Source organism: Populus nigra, chromosome 7 (assembly GCF_951802175.1).
Source record: "Populus nigra chromosome 7, ddPopNigr1.1, whole genome shotgun sequence".
Taxonomy (NCBI): Eukaryota; Viridiplantae; Streptophyta; class Magnoliopsida; order Malpighiales; family Salicaceae; genus Populus; species Populus nigra.
The window spans coordinates 19,707,705-19,727,695 of record NC_084858.1 but is presented as its reverse complement, the minus strand read 5'-3'; the positions used below and the strand labels follow the sequence as shown (position 1 = coordinate 19,727,695).

Below are 19,991 nucleotides of genomic sequence, written 5' to 3'. Positions count from 1 at the left end.
TCCTCGGCTGGCTTCTTAACCCATCTGGCCCTGTTTGTCACTTACGCCGTCGAGCTGTGCAGACAATATTCAATGTTTCACATGATAATCGAGTACAGAGAATACAACAGACTTTGAAGCATAATTTTAAATCCCAGCCAACTGTCTGTCGGGTTGATCTAGGATCCAGTTAATTCAAGATTGGAACTAAATAGGTTTATAAACAAATAATACTTAAAAACCCAGCTGGACCGGGTTTATAAAAAAATAATAATTAAAAACTCAGTTGAACCGGCTAACCAGCGGATTGACCTGATAACTCTGTTGATCTAGTAAAAAACCTGGTTGCAACATATTGATTTTTTTTTAATTTTTTATCAAAACAATGTCGTTTTGATTTATAAAAAAAATTAAGATTGATCTGGTCAAAATTTATGACCCGAGCTTTGAGCTGGGTCGACCATCATGCTAGGTTTAAAAACAATGGATCGAGTTGCTACCCACTTTTTCTTTAAAAAAAATAATAGAGATGTCTATGCATGGAGGTTTCTAGAATCGCTTCTCCTAATTATCTTTCCTTTCACCATAACGTGACCATCCCTTTCCTTGTCTCGACTTCAATGTTTATTTCCGTGGTTGAATTATTTTTAAAATATTTTTTAATGATTTTGCGTTTTTTTTTTTAAGAAATGGTTCTTTAGATGTTTTTCTTGATAGTTTTAATAATTCTGTTTACTTTTTTTAATTCAGTGCTTAATGGATTAAAATCAATATCAAATTGATATGATATGGTGAACATCACTACCCTGTAATTGGATTGGACTCGGTGGCGGAGGACAAAATAAATCTAGAGAGCTGTTTTAAAGGGTTTTATGATAATTTAGTATGGAATTGCGGTAGTTTTGTTTTTTCTCTAATTATATAAAAAATTATTTATTTAGTTAAATAATTTTTGTTTCTCTCATTAAATTTTATGTATAATTACTTTCAAATCTTAATTTTACAAAATTTAAAATAATATGTTTCTTACTCCTAAATACCTACTTAAAATTCATTTCACAGTAAATTTAACTAAAAATATATTTTTAAAAGCCGTAGTTTGCATCGAAAACATTCATTTAAAATTTTTATAAAACCAAGATTTTTTTTATTAATAAATGTTATACGTGGAGTAATTTGTATACAAAGAGTTGATTTATTTTAAATTTTTAGATTGAAGATGATGTCTATTTAAATATTTAAATCCTTGCGTGTATATATCTACAAAGAAATTCACATCCTCCTTCGATGAAGATCTTTTCTGACAAGAAGTAGCAGAGCCAATAATTTGCTATGTACAAGTGGACAGTAACAGGGCCAGGTGAGGCTGATAGGAACGGCCCTGCAAGGAAATGTTTTTCCTAGCCTTTCTATTTATAATTTTAGTAAAAATAACTGAAATTTTAATTTTTTTAAAATAATTTTTAAATTTTACCCTCCTAATTTTTTATTTTTAGTCTGCCCCCGCAAGTGGTCATGGTCTAATAGAACCAAAACTTGTTTATTGATTTTAAGTCGTCATCTATTAAGTAGAACAACATGATCATATTTTCATTTTCAGTTGTTTCGAGGGCTATCCCATAAAATATAAAGTAATAATAAAGGACTTCAAAATCTACTTGCTTTAGTTTTAAATAGATCATTCACCTAGGTCATGCTGGAGTTAAGACAACTCGAAAGATTAATAAAAATCTAGTTTCACTAAAAAATATTTTAAGATAAGATTAAAAAAATAAAATTAATTTTAAAAAATATATATATAAAAGAATGATCTAATTCAATCCATCACCTATATCTCAAGTCATGAGATCTAGATAACCTCTTAAAAAAAATCAAAATAATAACTTAATTTAACATGAGTTAACCTACTAAACTCGTGTTCTTGGTTATAGTTATAAATTTGAGATAACCCAGCAAAAAGCAAATAAAAATTTGCAAAGCTTAGTTCAAACTGATCTTGTGGGATCTAATGTTGAATTATGAAATTTACAAAAAAAAAATCAATTAAAAAGATGACATAAAAAACAACTTGAGTGACCCTCTATGCATTATTCTAGAGGCATGAAACATTAACAGGTTAATAAAAAACATACCAAAATAAATTATAAAGCCTAATTTTCAATCAAACACAATATTAAATGATAAAATTAAAAAAAAATCAATTAAGAAAAAAAATAAAAATAACTCGAGTCAATTGAGTTAACTCACAAGACCCGTGACAGATGTCATGAGACTAGAACAACCTAATAAAAAGAAAATTCAAAAGGATGCATGACTCAATCATGACACGAAAATAACCTTATAAAATAAATAAAAAATTACATGATTTAAAAGGGTTAATCTGCCAAAACTCATGACCCTGATCATGAAATTAGAATAACCCCATAAAAATCAAATCAAAATAAATTATGAAGCTCAATTCCCAACTGACCCGATATTAAATTATGAAATTGAAAAAAAAATCAATTAAAAATACACAAAAATCAACTCAAGTCAACTCAGGTTAACCTGCTAATTACAATTCTTGGGTCATGAGACTAAAGATAACTTAATAGAAAGAAAATCAAAACAAATCATGAAGCATAATTTTTAATTAATCCAATATTAAATAATAAAATTATGAGGAAAATAAATTAAAAAAGAAAAAAACCCAAGTAAATCAATTTAACTAGCCAAACTCATGAGCCGTATCATGAATGGGACAACCAAATAAAAATAAATTCAATGTAGAAGGATGAAATTAAAAAATAAAAACATTGATTGAAAAACAAAAGAAAAAAACCCAAGTTGTTAACCCACGAATTGTGTCACGAGAGTAAGACAACCCAATAAAAATTAAATTTAATATTAAAAGATGAAATTAAAAAAAAATATTGATTGAAAAACATTAAAGAGGAAAAAAAAGAAAAAAACAAAGCATTATTCTAATAAATAAGGTTTTGTGAAGAGATTTTCAGTAAAATCCCCCCTCTTTCAGGTTTTTTTTTTAAAAAAAAAATGTTAAAATTATAAGGAAAAAAGTTAATTAAAAAAACTTGAATCACCCGAGTTAACTTGCTAAATTCATGACTTATGTTATGAGAGAAAACAACTCAATAAAAGCCATATCCAATGTTTACGGATAAAAAAAATAAAAAAAGAAGCAATGATTGAAAAAAAATCAATTAAGATAAAAAAAAAACCTAAATCATGTGTTAATCTTCTAAAACCATGACCAGGAAGGAGACAACCCAATAAAATAAATTAATATTAAAAAATGAGACTGAAAAGAAAAACTGAACCCATCTCTCGACAAATCAACCAATGAACCAAGGTTAGGCACATCTGGGTTTTCAACATAGCATGATTTATTTCCAAGTCATGATGCTCTCTCTAACTAAAGTCTGTTCAAAGTTCAACTAGAAAGATGGACTTGCAAATCAAACCTTTCTGAAGCAGACATTTCAGTTGTAGGGAGATTTGAAGACAGCAATTACTTTCAACTTTTTATTCTCTTTCTTTCTCAAATTTAGTTTCAGCTTAATTTTACAAGTTATATATCACAAATATAATATATTAGCATATCTTTCAACTTATCTCTTACTGTCTGAAAAGAATACCTTATGTTCTTCTTTTCTGGTAATAACTACCGAAGGATCTTGATCTTTCATGTTTCCAAGGATTTCTAAGGGTTTCCTGGCTTGCAGACCGAACACCGCTTCCATCTTCCTCTAGGATGGAGTCAGTATATACATCTTGCAGGCATGGGAAGCAACATACGCAGTCAATCCATGAAGTTTTCTCATTGAAACAAATGAGTGCTGCGATGCAAAGACGAAAATGATATGTTTGAGTATAGAAACTGCATTCGTTCTGTTATCTATAAAACAACAATTTCATTCCTCATGATCTGATAGCTGAATCCAAGAGCCTTTTTTCAGCAGGCAAAGGAATGAAAACATGCTTACAATTAGCTTGAAGTAAAATGAAATGTTTAGTATACCGCCCACAGGTCTCTGACAATGACAGGATTATATGGAGAAAGTCCAATTTCCCTCCATCCCACGGTTATAGGGGCCCGAGATCCACTTCTATTCCATAGCACTACTGCAACTCTCTTCCTCGACAACGACCCTGCCCAAATCTGCATCAAATATTTAGCGTTATTAATACTCTGATAGTAAAGGGAAAAACGGTGTTCAGAACACACCTCTAGGCCAGCTTTTGCTCGTATTTTCCTGCCTTGAGCTCCCAATGGATCCTGATTAACATCTATAACTTCCTTGTTTCCCAGGATTCTAAGAGTTTCATGGCTTGCAGATTGGACGTCACATCCAATGAGTAGAGGAGCCTATCAGAACAAGGCTGTGGATTATGACAAGTTGCAATAACGGACATGAGAAAGGTTTAAGATTCAGAGACGCACTTTCATTAGAGCCCAAATACTAAAATGAGAGCGGTACTCCTCTAAGCTCATCCCTCCGTTGCCTACTTCTAACATGTCAGGATCTATGAGGATTATTAAATATGGCAAACATAAGTAAATTTTGCAGCAAAAAAATTGTCTATTTTAATATTTTGTTGCACACAAGACCGTAATATTCAGGGCAGAAGCTAGCACAACAGTTGCAGTTTACCATTCCATCTGCCAGGTCCGGCATATCTACCCCAAATGTTGTTTTCATCTGCGATTGATATCACACTGAAACAATCATGTATGCAAAATCAATTCATTGGCTAGAATATAACATGGAATGAAGATCAAAAGCCAGAAGGAGAAAGGAATAAAAAGCCAGGACCTTTCCCATGTGTCTTTAATATCCCCTGTAGTTCTCCAAGCATTGCCATACAAACCAGCCCATTTCGCCGGATACTCTTGTCCCCTATGAGATTGTTACTTTGTAAAAGTTTTGTCAAAAAAACATCAAACATCAAATAAATTTCTGTGCTGCTTTGCCAAAAAGGAATTTATGCATAATCACGCGACTTACCATTCACATAACGAGTAAAGAATCGGCCGCCCAACCTTCCTCAATGCATAACTCATCCTAGCATACCTGTCACCAGAGGATAAGGAATTTCATCTGACACAAGTGAATGAAGTTACACAAAATTTATGGTTACCTATCCTGAGGTTTGGATCCGTCATGGTAGCAATTATCATACTTCAAGTAATCAACTCCCTGAGACAAAATAGACATGCAGTGAACTAATTTTTCAGCTTTTCCCAACTACATCTAAACAACTGTAAGTCATGTCAATCAAGCCGTAACAGATTACGACACTAACCCATTCAGCAAAGGTTTTTGCATCTTGCTCTTCATGTCCAAGAGAACCTGGCATTTTCTTGCTGCAGGTTCTGTAACTGAGGAGACCGAAAAAGTCTCTTAATATCATTTAGAATTTTTACCATAGGTCCTAGCCATCAAATAGCTGTTTAATTAAAAGAGGTCTACCCTGCATCAGAATATATGCCAAGTTTTAAGCCTTTTGAATGAACATAATCTGCTAGAGCCTTGATACCAGAAGGAAAGGTAGAAGCTTTTGCCCTTAGACTCCCCTTCCAGTCTCTTTTCTCTTCTCCCCAACAATCATCTGCCTTATCAGAAACACTTGGTAAATGTGTGCCATGCTATTGATAGTGACAGCACCAAAATCTTAACAAATTTATCCACGCAAAAGAGGTCTAAAGGAAGCAAGCAATTATGTCACATACCAATGTTAACATATTTGTATCCAAGTGCCGCCAAGCCAGTTGAAACAAGAGCATCAGCTGTTGCCCAGAAACCAAACAAGAATCAACAAAAGTCAATTTTGAAATAATAATAATAATAAAAAAAAGAATTTCTTTCAAGAGGACTTGGATTTTGAATCTCTTGCATCCATAATATGATTTAGTCTATACTAAAACGACGAATACTCTCACACGTAATTTTCTTTGTTTCACATCAACAACAAAAGTTTGTAAGACTAATTTTAAGATACGACTTGATCATAATCTAGACTCTCATTCTCTCTCAGTTGATTTTTCAGTGGATGTTGATAGACCTTGCTTGGTCTAATTCAAACAAATCCCAAAAGTTATGACTTGCTCATTAAAATTATTTGCAAAGAACACAACAAGCAAATTCCTAGAGCATTTCTGGTTCAGTACAAGACGGGCAAAGGGCATTGAATCAGTGCGGTATTCACAAAAAAAAAAAAAAAAAAAAAACCTGTTAAATTAATCCACTGAAACTTCAATTTCAAAACTAATAATGTCAATAAAGACATTCAAAGTCAATTTGAAAACGGAAAGCCTGCAAGAGATTTCAAATGAGCTTTCGTTAAAATTAGCCAGTCCTTTTAAATAATTTAAAATCAAAATACTAGCACTAGTACCTGGTGGTCACAGATCTCCAATATCTACACTGATATTATAACATGAACTATTGAATATCTGCTCATTCAAAAGATCATTGTTTGAACAATTCTCAAGGAGAAAACTTAGCACATGCATGGTCGTGATATTCCACCATGTTGAAGGAGAAAGTGATGCTAGCTAGCATTGAAGATTGATACATACCAGTAGTCTTAATAGTCCTCTCATCTATATTGCATTGAAAATGATTCCAACTATTCCATCTGCACAGAAAATAAAACGTGCAGTTCAATCAAACTTTGATTATAATGTCATTTTCTTTTCTCCACTGCCCAAAAAAAAATTACTTCTTTTTCATGGGAAGTTGAATTTTGTACACAATAGTACCCCATTGGTGGTGTTCGAGCCACACCATTGGCTAGAAGGAACTGTGTGTAGTCTTCAAGATTGGCATTGCTGCTGCTGACATTCATACAGTTAACCCCCTTGTTTATGCTTGCCACAACAAGAACAACATTAACAATAAGAAAGCTAAATTTAGATCCCATTTTCATATTTTTCAAGCAAGTGATGGGAGTGTTGAAACAAGAAAGTGGTTAATTAAGATCAAGAAATGGGCAAATGTAGATGGGTGATTCATGCATAGAACTGCCCTTCCAGCACGTATGAGGATGCCTGTCGGTGAGGAGACACGAGCATCTCTTAGATAGATTTGCTTTCATCAATACCGAGATATTGTGCAGGGACAATTTTGTTTTGTCTTGGTAAATAGAAAATAAACAATTTTGCCCCCTATAGTTTGTATTGTTTCCACTTCAGTACCTAAACAAAATTGGCGTGATGCTACTACCTGGCTGCTTCTAAAATTTTCCAATTGTAACAAATTGAATCCCACCGACTTTAAGTCTACATATTGCAAGTGATCTATAATCTATTTAAATTCAAGTCTTAAAATTAATAAAATGATAAAGAACTACCTTCTCACATGACAAGATATAGGGTCCAAGAAACTAATAGTATTAATTTAACCTATGATCATAATTGATAAATTTAGAATATTGTAATATATATAGGGATTGTAGGATTCTCAAAAGATGCTAAAAGATATTATGAAAGTTTTTATTTTAAATACTTAAGAATTAGTGTGTACGTAATCATAAAAATTAAATTTATGATACTAAATAAATACGAAGATATAAAAATAATAATTTTAATCTTTTACATTATTATAGAAGGGAAAAGCTGTATTATTCGTTTATTTTATTTGAAAAAGAGAGAAAATCTTGCATTGAAAAACTATTAAAACCCTTAAAAAAAAACTTAGCATTACTCTATTTCGAAACCAATAAAATGAAGAATTTTCATGAGCTTATTGACACCCATCAAGCATGGGATATAATTAAGAACAAACTTGATTATTGCTCTTTTACGTTATATTACCATCCAATTTCGTCCTTCCTTTACCCAGCCAGACACGGTTTCTAAATGTTGACTCCTCGGGTTTGGCTATACTTTCCTTTCCAGCTTTTCCCTTCCTCTATTTGGCATCATCACACTCAAAACCCTAACTATCACTGTAATTTTATTGCAGGTCACTTTCGTTGGAATTATATATTGAAAGAAGATAAACGTAAGAATAAGATATAAAGTATGCGTTCAGTTCCTTTTTAAAACGTCTAAAGGATCTGTGAAAACGAAAGAAAGTTCCAAGAAATGATGTACAGTATAGCTTTTTTTGAGAAAACCTCTGTTTAATCCTAAATTTATGTACTCATTCTCAGTTGAATTCCAAATCTATAAATTTTAAACGTTTCAAATAATTCCCAATTCGAGTGTTTTTGTTAATATTCATCAATATTTTAATCAGATTTTCTTCCAATTAATAACGTTGTTTGCATAAATATACACATTTTTTGTCAAATTTTTTTTAAATCAACACCATTTTAATCAAAATATGCACGGTAAGCATACACTTCTCAATTTTATATCTGAGATAAATTTTTAGAAAGAAAAATAAAAAAATATCATAAAACTCAAGGCCTAATAATCTAAAATAAAATAATAGAACTAGAAAAAACGCTTTTAAAAAAGCATCGTCGAAGAAAAAAACTCAAGTTAACACGAGTTAACTTGACTAATTTGCCACTCACAATATGAGATTGAGATAAAGAAAACAACCTAGTAAAAAAAATCTAAATTAAATAAAAATAACTAAAAAAAAACTTAAGTTAACCAAAATTAACTTCACTAACTCTTACTCGGAAAAACCCTATAAAAAGACAAGTGGAACAATCACAAAGAACAAGAACAAATAATTTAATGTGAAATTATGAAATTGAGGACAAATTAATTTTATAAAAACAACACCAAAAAAAAACCCTTAAATTAACCCGGGTTACCTTAACTAACCCGTAATCTAAATATATTATGCTAGTGCTGAGAATTTCAAATGAAAAAAATCCATTGCAAAAATATATTTTTGCTTTCATTTGGACTTTTTATTTTGTTCTTTTCCAAAAAGTATTTCTTTATAAAATAAATTAAAAGCTAAAATATGTTAGATTTATTTCAAAGATATAAATAAATCATAAATTTTTTAATTAATATTTTTAATTCCAACTCTGTAGAAATTTTGTTGATAAGTTTCTTCAAATGAATAAAAGATATATAAGAAACTAACAAATTTCCTATATAAAAAAAGAGATTCAATTTAATAATTTGATTAACGTTAATGTAGTTTTATTATTTTTAGATTTAATATTTTAATTTTATTTTTTCAGGTTTCTTTTTAAGCAATTTTCACTACCAGAAAATTGATAAATACAAACGAAAATATCGAGGGAATTACCATGGAAAAAAAAATTAAAACAAAGCAAAAAAAAAATGATGACACTGTTCACTGTCAATTACAAAGGAAAAATAAATTCCGTCGGTAAATTTATTGGTAAACTGTAAACACTGTTCATCATGTCAATTACAAAGGAAATCACCAACGAAATTTTCTGTCGGTATTTTCTAGAGAGCTCCAGAACAATTCACTTTCCACTTGCACTGTTAATTGTTGTTCTTTATGGATAAAATCACCAACGGATTGAAAAGTCGTTGGTGTTATTTGAAGGTTTTCTGAAAAATTCAATTAATTTAAATTTTTCATTTAAATATTACAGACGAAATCACCGACGGATTGAAAAATCATCTGTAATTTTTTGACGGTTTCTAAAAAAATTTTACGAAATTGAAAATTTAAATTAAATATTACTGATGGAATTACCGATGGAGTAATTAAAAAATATTAATATTTAATTATCCATCGGTAAATCCGTCGGTAAAGTGTCCCAATAAAAAGTTTGAATGCCCTTATTTTACAAGAGACAGACCCATTTCTTATTTTTTTCTTCTTCTTCTTCTTCTTCTTCTTCACTATATGTAAAAAACATCATTTTTTATCTATTTCTTTCTCTTCTTTTCTCTTCTCATCTCCTTCTCTTTTCCTCCATGCTTGGGCATGTCTTATTCTTCTTTCTTCTTTTATCCTCTTAGTTTTTTTTTTAATTGATATGCTTAACGAAATTTTTTTTCTCTCCTTAACTTCACTTGCAACTACATTAAGGTAAGATTTTTCTTTTTTCTTCGTTTTTCATGATTTTATTCACTATATTTGTTTTTTATTTTATTTTTAATTGTTTTTGTTCTTAATAATTGTATAAATGTTGTTGTGAGATTTTTTTTTTCATATGAGATCAATTTTAGTAGATTTATTTATATGATTTATAAATTTTTAGCAATTGCAACTTCATTTTTTTCATATGAATTCTTTTAGTTGAATTTATTTTTTTGTTTTATTTATTTGTTGCAAATTTGTTTGAGTTGATTTTCTTATTCTTTTTTCCAAGTATTTTGAGTATATATTATACAGTGTTAATTTATGTTAATTTAATTATTTTATAATTTTATAAAATGAATATTTTTAAAATGTTTTTCAATAATTACCGACGGAATTACCGATGGAATTTCCATCGGTAATTCCGTCGATAAATCCGTTGGTAAATCCGTTGGTAATAAAAAAAATTATTACCGAGGGATATACTGACGAAATAAAGCGGATAAATTTATTTTTTTATTACCAACAAATTTACTGACGGAAAAAAAAATTACCGATAAAAGATTCACCGACGAAGAATTTCCGTTGGTAATTAATTTACAGACGGAATATGTGTCTTACGCCGATGAAAAGATTCCGTCAATAAAACTGTTAAATCTTGCAGTGTTTACAGTTTTTATAAGCAAAAACAATACTGCTAGTAATATATTTTATAAATTAGGAGCTAGTGATTTAAAATGCTTATTTTATGTTATTTAGAGTTATATGCTGTTAATAAATAGAATAATAAATGAAATTAACCTGTTTTTTATGTTTTAATAATTTTCAAAAGAATTTCTCCAATGTTGATTTTTTATTAATTAAAAATGAAGTAGGATTTACAAATTAGTATTGGAGATATATTATAATGGTAATATTATATTAAAAGTATAATAGTCAAACAATTTTTTTTAAAAAACTTATAATTTAATATAGATTATTATAGCTACACGTATTCGTAGAACTATTATATATCATCATCAAAATCAAATTCCGCAAAACAACAATATTACCACCATAATCATTAATTTAAAATTTTAATCTACCGTGAGAGAATTTGGATGAGGAAATTGCTCTCTTTGTTTCACATATTGTACTCAAGAATTCTCCTCTTTTACATCAATGACATTGTGATTTTCTTTTTTCTGACAAATAAAAAAAACACAATACCATCTCATCCTTAATCATCTTCACATCATTCTCACAATAATTACTATTATACACCACAACAACATGCAATATAAAAATAAATCATTACTTTATATATATATATATATATATATATATATAAAGAAAAAAAACTATAGCAAAAATAATCAACAAAAGATTAAAAAATTTAAAGAGGGAAAGAGAGTGAGAAGAAAAAAAAACTTTTTTAAAAGAGACTGAAATTCAAGAACGACATTTTTAATGAGGGAGTTGGAGATTCAGAGAGGGAGAGGGAGAGGGTATACAAGAAATAGTCTGATGAACTCATGACCAAAATGTCAAGTTAATAGTCTACAAGAAAATGTTTTTTTTTTTTTGTATTTTTTTCAATTATAAAAGAGAGGTTTGAATCTCAAACTTTTTTTTATAAGAAAACAAAGACGTATATATTAGTTGAGCTGTAAGCTCATTGACCATGCATATATATTAATGACGATATTCAATTATGAGTAAAGATATAATGCATGGTATTTGGATCCCTAACTTAAAATATTTAATTTTTTTAGGCTGAAAGCATATTTATCACAAATGCAAGCCTCAGCATGAGAAATTAACCCACTAATTATGACATTTCAAATAATTTTCTGAAGGCAAGTATCATATTCACAGAGCACTTAATTATATCTTAATATTAAAAAAAAACATTATGTAACTTATCTTTGAATTTGTTAAATTAATGGTTAAAATACAAATTGGATAAGATAAAAAAAGAATTAGGATGTTTTAAATTTATCTATTGGCTTAAAAACAAAGATTTTCTTGTTAACTAAACATTTTTCTTCAATGAGTCCAGCTTATATCTAAAAGCGCATTTGAAAATATAATTTTTGTTATTTTTTAAAGTATTTTTTACTTAAAAATGCATCAAAATAATATTTTTTATTTTTAAAAAATTATTTTTAATATTAGCACATTAAATAATATGAAAATATCAAAAAAATATTAATTTAAAATAAAAAAATTTTAAATTTTTATTTTAAAATATAAAAATAGTGACTAGATATTTCCTATAATTAGGAAGCGGCAATCTCCTTGTTTTCTTTCCTGCAAATCAAGTCTCCCAGCAGGCAACGCATTATTTTCCAAAAACTACGTGTAATGTCACTATGGAAGCCAAAATTTATTGCATGTATAGATTCAATTTAATAATATTCGTACAATCAATAAAGTCAAATGACAGCACACAGAACTGTCTCATTGGGAATCCCCTCTTCAAAGTGGCTATGCTTTCGGTGATTGTCGGTTGGATCATCCATGGTTATCCTTCTGTCTGCTGCTGCCTTCAAGCTGTGATCATTAAAAGAAAAGGAAGAAAAAAAAAGGGGAGAGAAGACATAGAAAGTTCCCAATAAGACAGGGAAAATCCGTACGGATGCTCTACTGCAATGTCATTAAGATGTTTATAATTAGCTTGTGTAATTTCATATAGCATATGCATATCGATTTCTGTGTAATTTCATTTCTTGTGTTGCATGGAAATTGAACACTTCATCTTTAGTTTTATATAGGTAAGCATCTTCAGAGCAACATGAGAATAAGAATTCAGTGCAAGAACGATGCATATATATATATATAGAGAGAGAGTTGTGTATAATTAAATATATATGTGTGACTAAGCAATACAAGGGACATATGCACATATATTTAAGACATATTTTGATTTTGGTACGATGTACATAGCAGAAAAGAACATAGACGATAACTTGATTGTCGTCATGCATATGGAGAATATTAGTACGGGGATCGGAGATTTATGTCTGTAGCTAGCTAAGCTAATGAATGAGAAGATGATGACAAGTTCAAAGATTCAAGGTATATTCCATCTCGGCTGTTTTCTTAGATATATCCAAGTTCCATTGAATTTTGACTATTATTTGTTAACCAATTGGTATATATATTCCCAAAAGACAGGTTTAAGGTGGCTGGCTCATTCTAACAATTAAAAAAAAAAAGAAAACAAAAAACACTACTAGCTAGGCCAACTCTTCATGTAGATCAAAACAATTTAATTCATTGATACATACATATATATATATATATATATATGTATATGTATATGTATATGTATTAGCTATTCTCGAACCTCACCGCCAACTGCACAAAAATTTCGTCGAAATTTGAGTTCAAGTGGCACTCTCTACACTCTATCTCTTGATTGATTATTTTTTAATTAGGCTTTTGGTTTTCAATGCACGCACGCACCTACTGTCGTGCACTATCTTTCTTTTAGTCAGGCCTTTTCCATCATGACTCGTAATCACACAATCGTTCTAATTTCTTAATTAAAGGAGAGATAATTATCGAGAAAGGCATTTTCGCAGCATAACATCTTCAATTTTGTAGCTAGAGAGAGGGGGGAGAGAATTCATTCACAAGATCAAAATAAAAAATAAATGGAGTGCAAACACAGAGACTCACCCATATGATCAATCATATCTGCATTTTCAATTATTGCTGGAGAAATTTATTTGAAATTAATGAACATACAAATTACAAGTATGGTTCTTGAACAAAATATATATATGTGCAACTTAAAAAACAAGACATCATTGATTACATGATGGAAACAATCAACATTGCACGATACTTACTTTGAGCTGTCTAGTTTCCCTCTTAATTATTTGTAGCATCTTAATTTTATTTCTTACATTTGCAGGAAAAAAAATCTGAATGAAGAATTGATCGTTAACAAAAATTAACAAATAAAAGAATATTTTGATGCTTTTTTAATTGATTAAGTCATGATGCATGTGGTTTTGTATGCGTATGTGTGCTTCATCTTGATTTCTCGTCGGTAATATTCTTCATGAAATATGTACGGTGCTTGTGTGTTTCTTCTGCATCCACTTCGATCAAATTATGTACAACCGCATCCATTGCTGTCGTTAAGAATTGAGACCAATTCCTGCGTTAAGAAAAACTCAAGATTAGTTGTGTATTAGACATAATATATATAAATCAAACATTAAAACATAATATAGCAGCATGAACTAACAAAATGATAATGGTAGCAGAGTATTTTAGTTTTAAATTATGAATTATCAACATTTTGTGCTACAAATCAAGAATAGTATAGTATACATACCCTTCAAGTGTGTCAAATGTAAGTCCAACGGTGTACTTTGCCTCTTCGAGAGCATATGTAAACCTTTGCAGCTCTTCGCCTGGACAAAGCCCATTATCCTTGACATGGAGCTGAGACGGTTTGACATCACAGAATATAGGTATAACTCTTTTTTTTGTCTCCATTAATAAAGCCAGTTCATGGAGACAGAAGTACGACTCACAATAACGGGGAGAAAATACAGCAACCCCAACCTTACATTCATGGATAGCTCTATCAATGTTGTCAAATAGTTTGTCACCAGGTCTCATGTTCTTGCTATCCAAAAATGGATGGAGCCTGAGTCTAGAAAGATGATCAAAGAGCAACCCAGAAATAGTCCTCTTCGTATCGATGCACCGATGATTAATGAACACATCACAGGGTGGTCTTTTAAGGGATTGGATTTGGTTACGGTGGTTCAAGATTTTACGACATAAGTTCTTGGCTACTGATGCTGAACGCTGCTGCATGGCTTGATGAAGAAGCTAAGAAAAAAAAATGATAATTTGTGTACAATAACAGTATTAAGAACTCGATTGTTTTGTATTATTTTTTATTTTCTGTATGTCCTTGCTCTGCCGGTGGAATCATATTTATAGGTTACAGCGTGAAAGGATAGAAAGACTGAATTTCATTTTTGTTTGATTTCAAGCATAGAATTCCAAATTCGGACCGACTACTCATGAGAAAATACCTGGTATTTGTTGAGGCAAGACACAGCAAAAAAGAAGTAAAAATATTTGAATTATTCGACTCTCTTGTCTTCCTGAAAAGTAAAACCTTCAAACACGTTTATTTTATTTTATTTTATTTATTTTTTTAAGATCGCTGACATGGTCACTCTTATAATGGGTTGTGAATTCGTATTTTTCTGTTTCCCTTTTTTGGAACGATTATCTATAAAAGGGTGAATTTCTTTTGGCCCCATCACAGTACATCTTTGTTTTGGTCCCCGATCATGAAACTTTTTTTTTTTTTTTAATTTTTAATTGCTTGGATCTTCGTTACTTTGATGTCATTCTCATCAACATATATGCCCAAACTTCGGCTGTTCTTCAATTTCTATTTGTTTTGGTGATTTAAAATTGAAGTATAATACTTTGTGATTAATAATTTAATGACTTTTACCGTTTAGTAAACTGCGGCTGATCTTCCTAGCTCTTTTCACCTACCTTCATATTCTAATTGTTCAGAAGAGTGTATACTTCGCCGTCTTGTTGAACGTCATATCATGATGATAATTACTTATAATAAGTTTCTATACCATAAATATATATATTTTATGGTATGCAGCGTGACACACAGAAGTCTTCATTTTTTTTAAAATGAAGTAATACAGTAAAGTATCGTGGAACACAAAATCCAAATGGTCAAGAAATGTAGTTTTTTTTTCACGTAGAGCAGGGTGTACGTATGCATTTCCATTAATAAATATTGCAGAAATTAGATTTTCAAAATAGTAATTGATCCGTGCATATAATTTGTTCCAGGAACGATAATGCCCTAATTGTTCAGGAGGTCATTCACCATATGCACAGGTCAAGGAATGAAATTGGTATATATTTTGGTAGCAAAGACCAATCCCTTGTGGCATGAACCGGTATTGTGCACAGTGTATTTTGTAGGGTAAGAACCAGGTTCCTTCCCCTCCTTCTTCGTTTATGAACCAAAGAAAAGTAATCAATTGATCACGAAGTACTGTATGATTTGGCATGGAAGCCGATTTTAGTTAATTGTCTACCAAGCTTTTGTGTGAATGCTTGGCTCGTGGAATTGACAACGTGTGGGTTATGATGGCGACTAATCGCCTTCCCAGAGGACTACAAAATTAATGAATTTACACTTCATATTTGAGGGCCAATATTAGTGATTTTCTTGTTTAATAACTATATATTTGTTAATTGATCAGAATTAGTATTACAACTTGATTATCAAAAACAAGAATATTAAAACTTTGCGGGCTCCTCAAACTTCTTAAGTGTTTATTTCTATGAATTTAAAGGTTTGTACTTTGTAGTGGTCTCAGACTCTCATGCATGGTCTGTCAAAGATGAGTAACCAACAAGAAATTGCACCAATTTTAGCAATTACTAGATGCCATGCCTGTGCGGTGTCATGAAATTGAAGTATATTTATGCGTTGTTGTAGATTTATGAAAAAAATATATGGAGAAAAACTATTGCAATTCATAATGTTTTTAAGAAAAAAAACTATAAAGCTAAATTCTTAACCAGATTAATATTTAAAAAATAAAATGAACAAAGAAAATTTTTTAAAAAAATCATAACAAAAAAAAATGAAAGGAAAAAAAAACCATGTAGGGAAACACTGTAGCAATTTATAGTGTTTCATGAGGAAATCTACAGTTGTAATTCTCAACCAGCTCAATATTAAAAATAATAAAATTGATAAAGACAATTTTAAAAAAATCATAAAAAAAAAAAATTCAGGAGGGGAAACACTGTAGCAATCTACGATGTTTTAAAGAAAAAAACTACGAAACTAAATTCTTAACCAGCTCAATATGAAAAAAAAAATCAACAAAGATAATTCTGAAAAAAAAAATTATAAAGGTTGACCATGTGGGGAAACACTATAGCAATTCACAGTGTTTAAAAAAAAAATTACAAAACTAAATTTTCAAAGCTCCATATTAAAAAAATAAAATCAACAAAAACAATTCTGAAAAAAAAACAAAAAAATAAAAAAAAGAAGAAGATAATTTTGGGAAAGAAAAAGCGAAAAAAAAATGGAAAAAAAACATGTGGAGAAAGTTAAAGCTGAATTCTCAACCGGCTCAATATTAAAAAAAAAAATCGACAAAGATAATTTTGGAAAAAAACATGTGGAGAAACATTGTAGCAAAACAAAAATCATGTGGAAAAACATTGTAACAATTCATAGTGTTTTAAAGAAAAAAACTATGAAGCAAAATCGACAAAAATCATTTAAAAAAAAGAAAAAAATTCATCAAAAAATTAAAAAAAAACCATGTAGGGAAATATTATAGTAATCCATAATGTTTTAAAGAAAAAAATTACAGAGCTAAATTTTTAATCAGTTCCATATTAAAATAATTGACAAAGATAATTTTGAAAAAAAAAAAGAAAAAAAAAAGAAGACAATCTTGGGAAAAAACATGTAAAGCCCAAAAAAAGGGGAAAAAGAAAAAAAATATGGAGAAAAAAAGAAAATAAATACAAAAAAATAAATACAAAAAAAAAAAAGTAAAGACTCTTAACATGGAATGGACCAAACCGCATTCATTCAATTGTCCAAATTAAAATGATATAAGTGTCTTTACTTAAAATAAATAACACAAGAGCAATTGATATAATTAAACTTATTAATTATTTAGTTATTACTTATTAATGTTAATAATACATTTTATGATAAAGTTGAATGATTTACAAGATAATATGAGGAATTTGATTTTTATTTTTTATAGTAATAGTTTCAATGACCTAATATACAATAATTCTCATTAATTATTAGGACTTGGATCATAGATAGAAGCTCAAGCCAATACAAAATTACTAAGTGAGTGTGGTTATCTTAAATTATATAGGCACCTTTTCATATAAATTATATATGTGAGATCTACAAAGTAATGGAGGAAAAATCACTTGACAATAGTGTCAAAGAACCATTTCAACCTTGGGTTAAGATAATTATTTGACATGGTATCAGAGTCTTAATGACCAAGTGGTTACGAGTTCGAATCTCATCATTCCTATTAATTTGATAAAAATCAAGTGTAAGGTAATGTGGACATGTGCAAGTTTCAAACCCAAAGAGCTTTCACTTGAGGGGGTATGTTAGAAAATAATATAAATAATATCTTGGGACCTCACCTAAAAATTTAAACTTTTGAGTTGAAATGGTTTTTTCACAAATAGTTGGTTAATAATAAGTAAAATGACATATAAGTAGAAAATCACATAATGATTTTGATGAAGTTGTGAAAAAACCTTAAATAAAAATTAAGTTCTCTTTTTTTTTGCTGTGTATTAGGTTTGTGGAGTAATGGTATGGGTTTTGCTGAAAAACCAATACCTTGTTGAGATAAGGCACCCTTCAATGTTAAGTAAGTAATTATGGGAAGAGAAAGTAATATACAAGAAGATAAAAAAAACAAAAAACAAATTGTAGAGAGCTTGTATCTAGGTGTGATGGTCTGGAAAATTATATGACATAACCTGATCCAACTCTGACTTCGTATGGTTGTTAATGAGTTGGCTTTGTATGGCTAGATTGGCTTTATGTGGCAAAGTACGAATTTGGACTTGTATTTGTATTGTGTACCTAGAAATTGTTGGGCTTAGCTTAGTTTAGCTTTGTATATGTATGGATAAGGATGAACTTGTATGTTGCTAGATTTGTGTGTAGCTTTAGCTTGTTTTTTTTTTATGGTTGTCCATGCTTAGGAGTTGTTACATGGTGAATGTATGTATTTATGTACCCAAACCTTGAACTTACTTCATAGAGAAAGAGACAGATCATTTGTGAAGACATTAGTGTTGTGGAGTTGGCAATCCATTGCAAAAAAACATAATTGTCAGTTTTATTCAATTCTTTTTATGGAGAAAAAACCATTAGCTAGCCATAGTGGTGTGTTGTGCACAAGCCTTTAAGGTATGTGCCATGTTTGATGGAGATATTAGCTAGCCATCCATTAAAAGTAAGCATAAAAGACATGCCAACATGCCAAGTAGTGTTACAATTGGCATTAAAAGAGTTGTGTGAGCAAGAAAATTATGTGTTATGCAGTCTTGAAAAATATATATAAAAAATGTATCGAGGAGTATAAGGGCTAGGATTGGACAACCTGAGGTGAAGATGTCTAGGTTGGGTGCTAATGCCAAAAGGATTAAAATAATCTATTCTTGGGTTGCCTTGGAAGGCACCTAGGCCAGCCCAACATTGCTTAGCTTAAACATCAAATGCCTTCAATGCCCTAGTGCTTGGGCGAGCCCAGGCACAATGTCACATATAGGTGCGACAATGTTATGGCTGAGCTTACTAAAAAATATGGTATGTGCCTTCAAGAGAGGCGTGTTATTAGGAAGGAAAAAAAAATTAGGTTTAATTATGAAATTATGATTTTAGGTTTTAGGTTTGATAAAGGTTTTAGGTTTAATAAAGAATCAAAAGCAGAAGGATCGAATTAAAAACATTACATATACAAATTAGAATTGAAGATTTAAGTTGAAAACCAAAAAAAACTTTAACAAAAGGGAAAAGAACAGAGATAAAAACTAAAAAAAACTGAATTTGAAACACCAATAACAATAAGGACCGAAGTTGATTTTCTAGGGTAAGAGAGAGAAATGAAGTAGAAAAATAAGAGAACTACTGGTGACAAACCGATCATTTTAGATGCTACTTGCTACTAATAAAGAAAGAGGATACGAAGAAGAACCAAATGAAACAGCAAAAGCTTATTTTTCATCACAAGGAGATATTACACTCGTCATTCAAAGTACATAATGTCTTCCAAGTGCTGGCTTATGCAAGGAACCCGACATATATTGGATTTTGATGTGTTAGATTTTTCCTTTCTAATTTAATGAGAAGCATTTTGACGAGTTAGATTTATTATGAGTACACCCATGTAATTTTGTAAGTGTAAAGCTCATAATGGTTGGTCTCTCATACAATAATTTGGCAAGTAAGGG

At 30.1% G+C, this 19,991-nt stretch overlaps 2 protein-coding genes across 2 annotated transcripts; both read right to left on the bottom strand.

Annotated features, from left to right (window-relative positions):
- Window positions 1-3,482: 3,482 nt before the first annotated feature.
- Window positions 3,483-7,067, bottom strand: LOC133698921 (alpha-galactosidase-like). Its single transcript, XM_062122032.1, has 13 exons — window positions 6,746-7,067; window positions 6,563-6,621; window positions 5,714-5,770; window positions 5,454-5,592; window positions 5,287-5,362; window positions 5,122-5,180; window positions 4,989-5,054; window positions 4,797-4,880; window positions 4,635-4,699; window positions 4,424-4,506; window positions 4,208-4,348; window positions 4,001-4,141; window positions 3,483-3,818 (listed from the first exon to the last, which is right to left on the bottom strand). Exons 1-13 carry the CDS (start codon window positions 6,910-6,912, stop codon window positions 3,729-3,731), a joined length of 1,227 nt encoding a protein of 408 aa, XP_061978016.1. The 5' UTR covers window positions 6,913-7,067; the 3' UTR covers window positions 3,483-3,728.
- Window positions 7,068-13,982: 6,915 nt separating this feature from the next.
- LOC133700148 (probable 2' cyclic ADP-D-ribose synthase BdTIR) lies at window positions 13,983-19,765 on the bottom strand. The gene is made up of 3 exons (XM_062123698.1): window positions 19,749-19,765; window positions 14,293-14,700; window positions 13,983-14,112 (listed from the first exon to the last, which is right to left on the bottom strand). The coding sequence occupies exons 1-3, from the start codon at window positions 19,763-19,765 to the stop codon at window positions 13,983-13,985; spliced, it is 555 nt and encodes a 184-aa protein (XP_061979682.1).
- Between the last annotated feature and the right edge of the window lie 226 nt (window positions 19,766-19,991).

Excerpts from the sequence above, each read along its gene's own strand:
- LOC133700148 (XM_062123698.1), bottom strand. Across the intron at positions 14,113-14,292 it reads ACATTTGACACACTTGAAGG|GAATTGGTCTCAATTCTTAA; the intron begins GTATGTATACTA and ends TTCTTAACGCAG.
- LOC133698921 (XM_062122032.1), bottom strand. The coding sequence starts at position 6,912 with ATGAAAATGGGATCTAAATTTAGCTTTCTTATTGTTAATGTTGTTCTT. Across the intron at positions 5,363-5,453 it reads GGCATATATTCTGATGCAGG|TTACAGAACCTGCAGCAAGA; the intron begins GTAGACCTCTTT and ends CGGTCTCCTCAG. Across the intron at positions 3,819-4,000 it reads TTGTCAGAGACCTGTGGGCG|CACTCATTTGTTTCAATGAG; the intron begins GTATACTAAACA and ends TTTGCATCGCAG.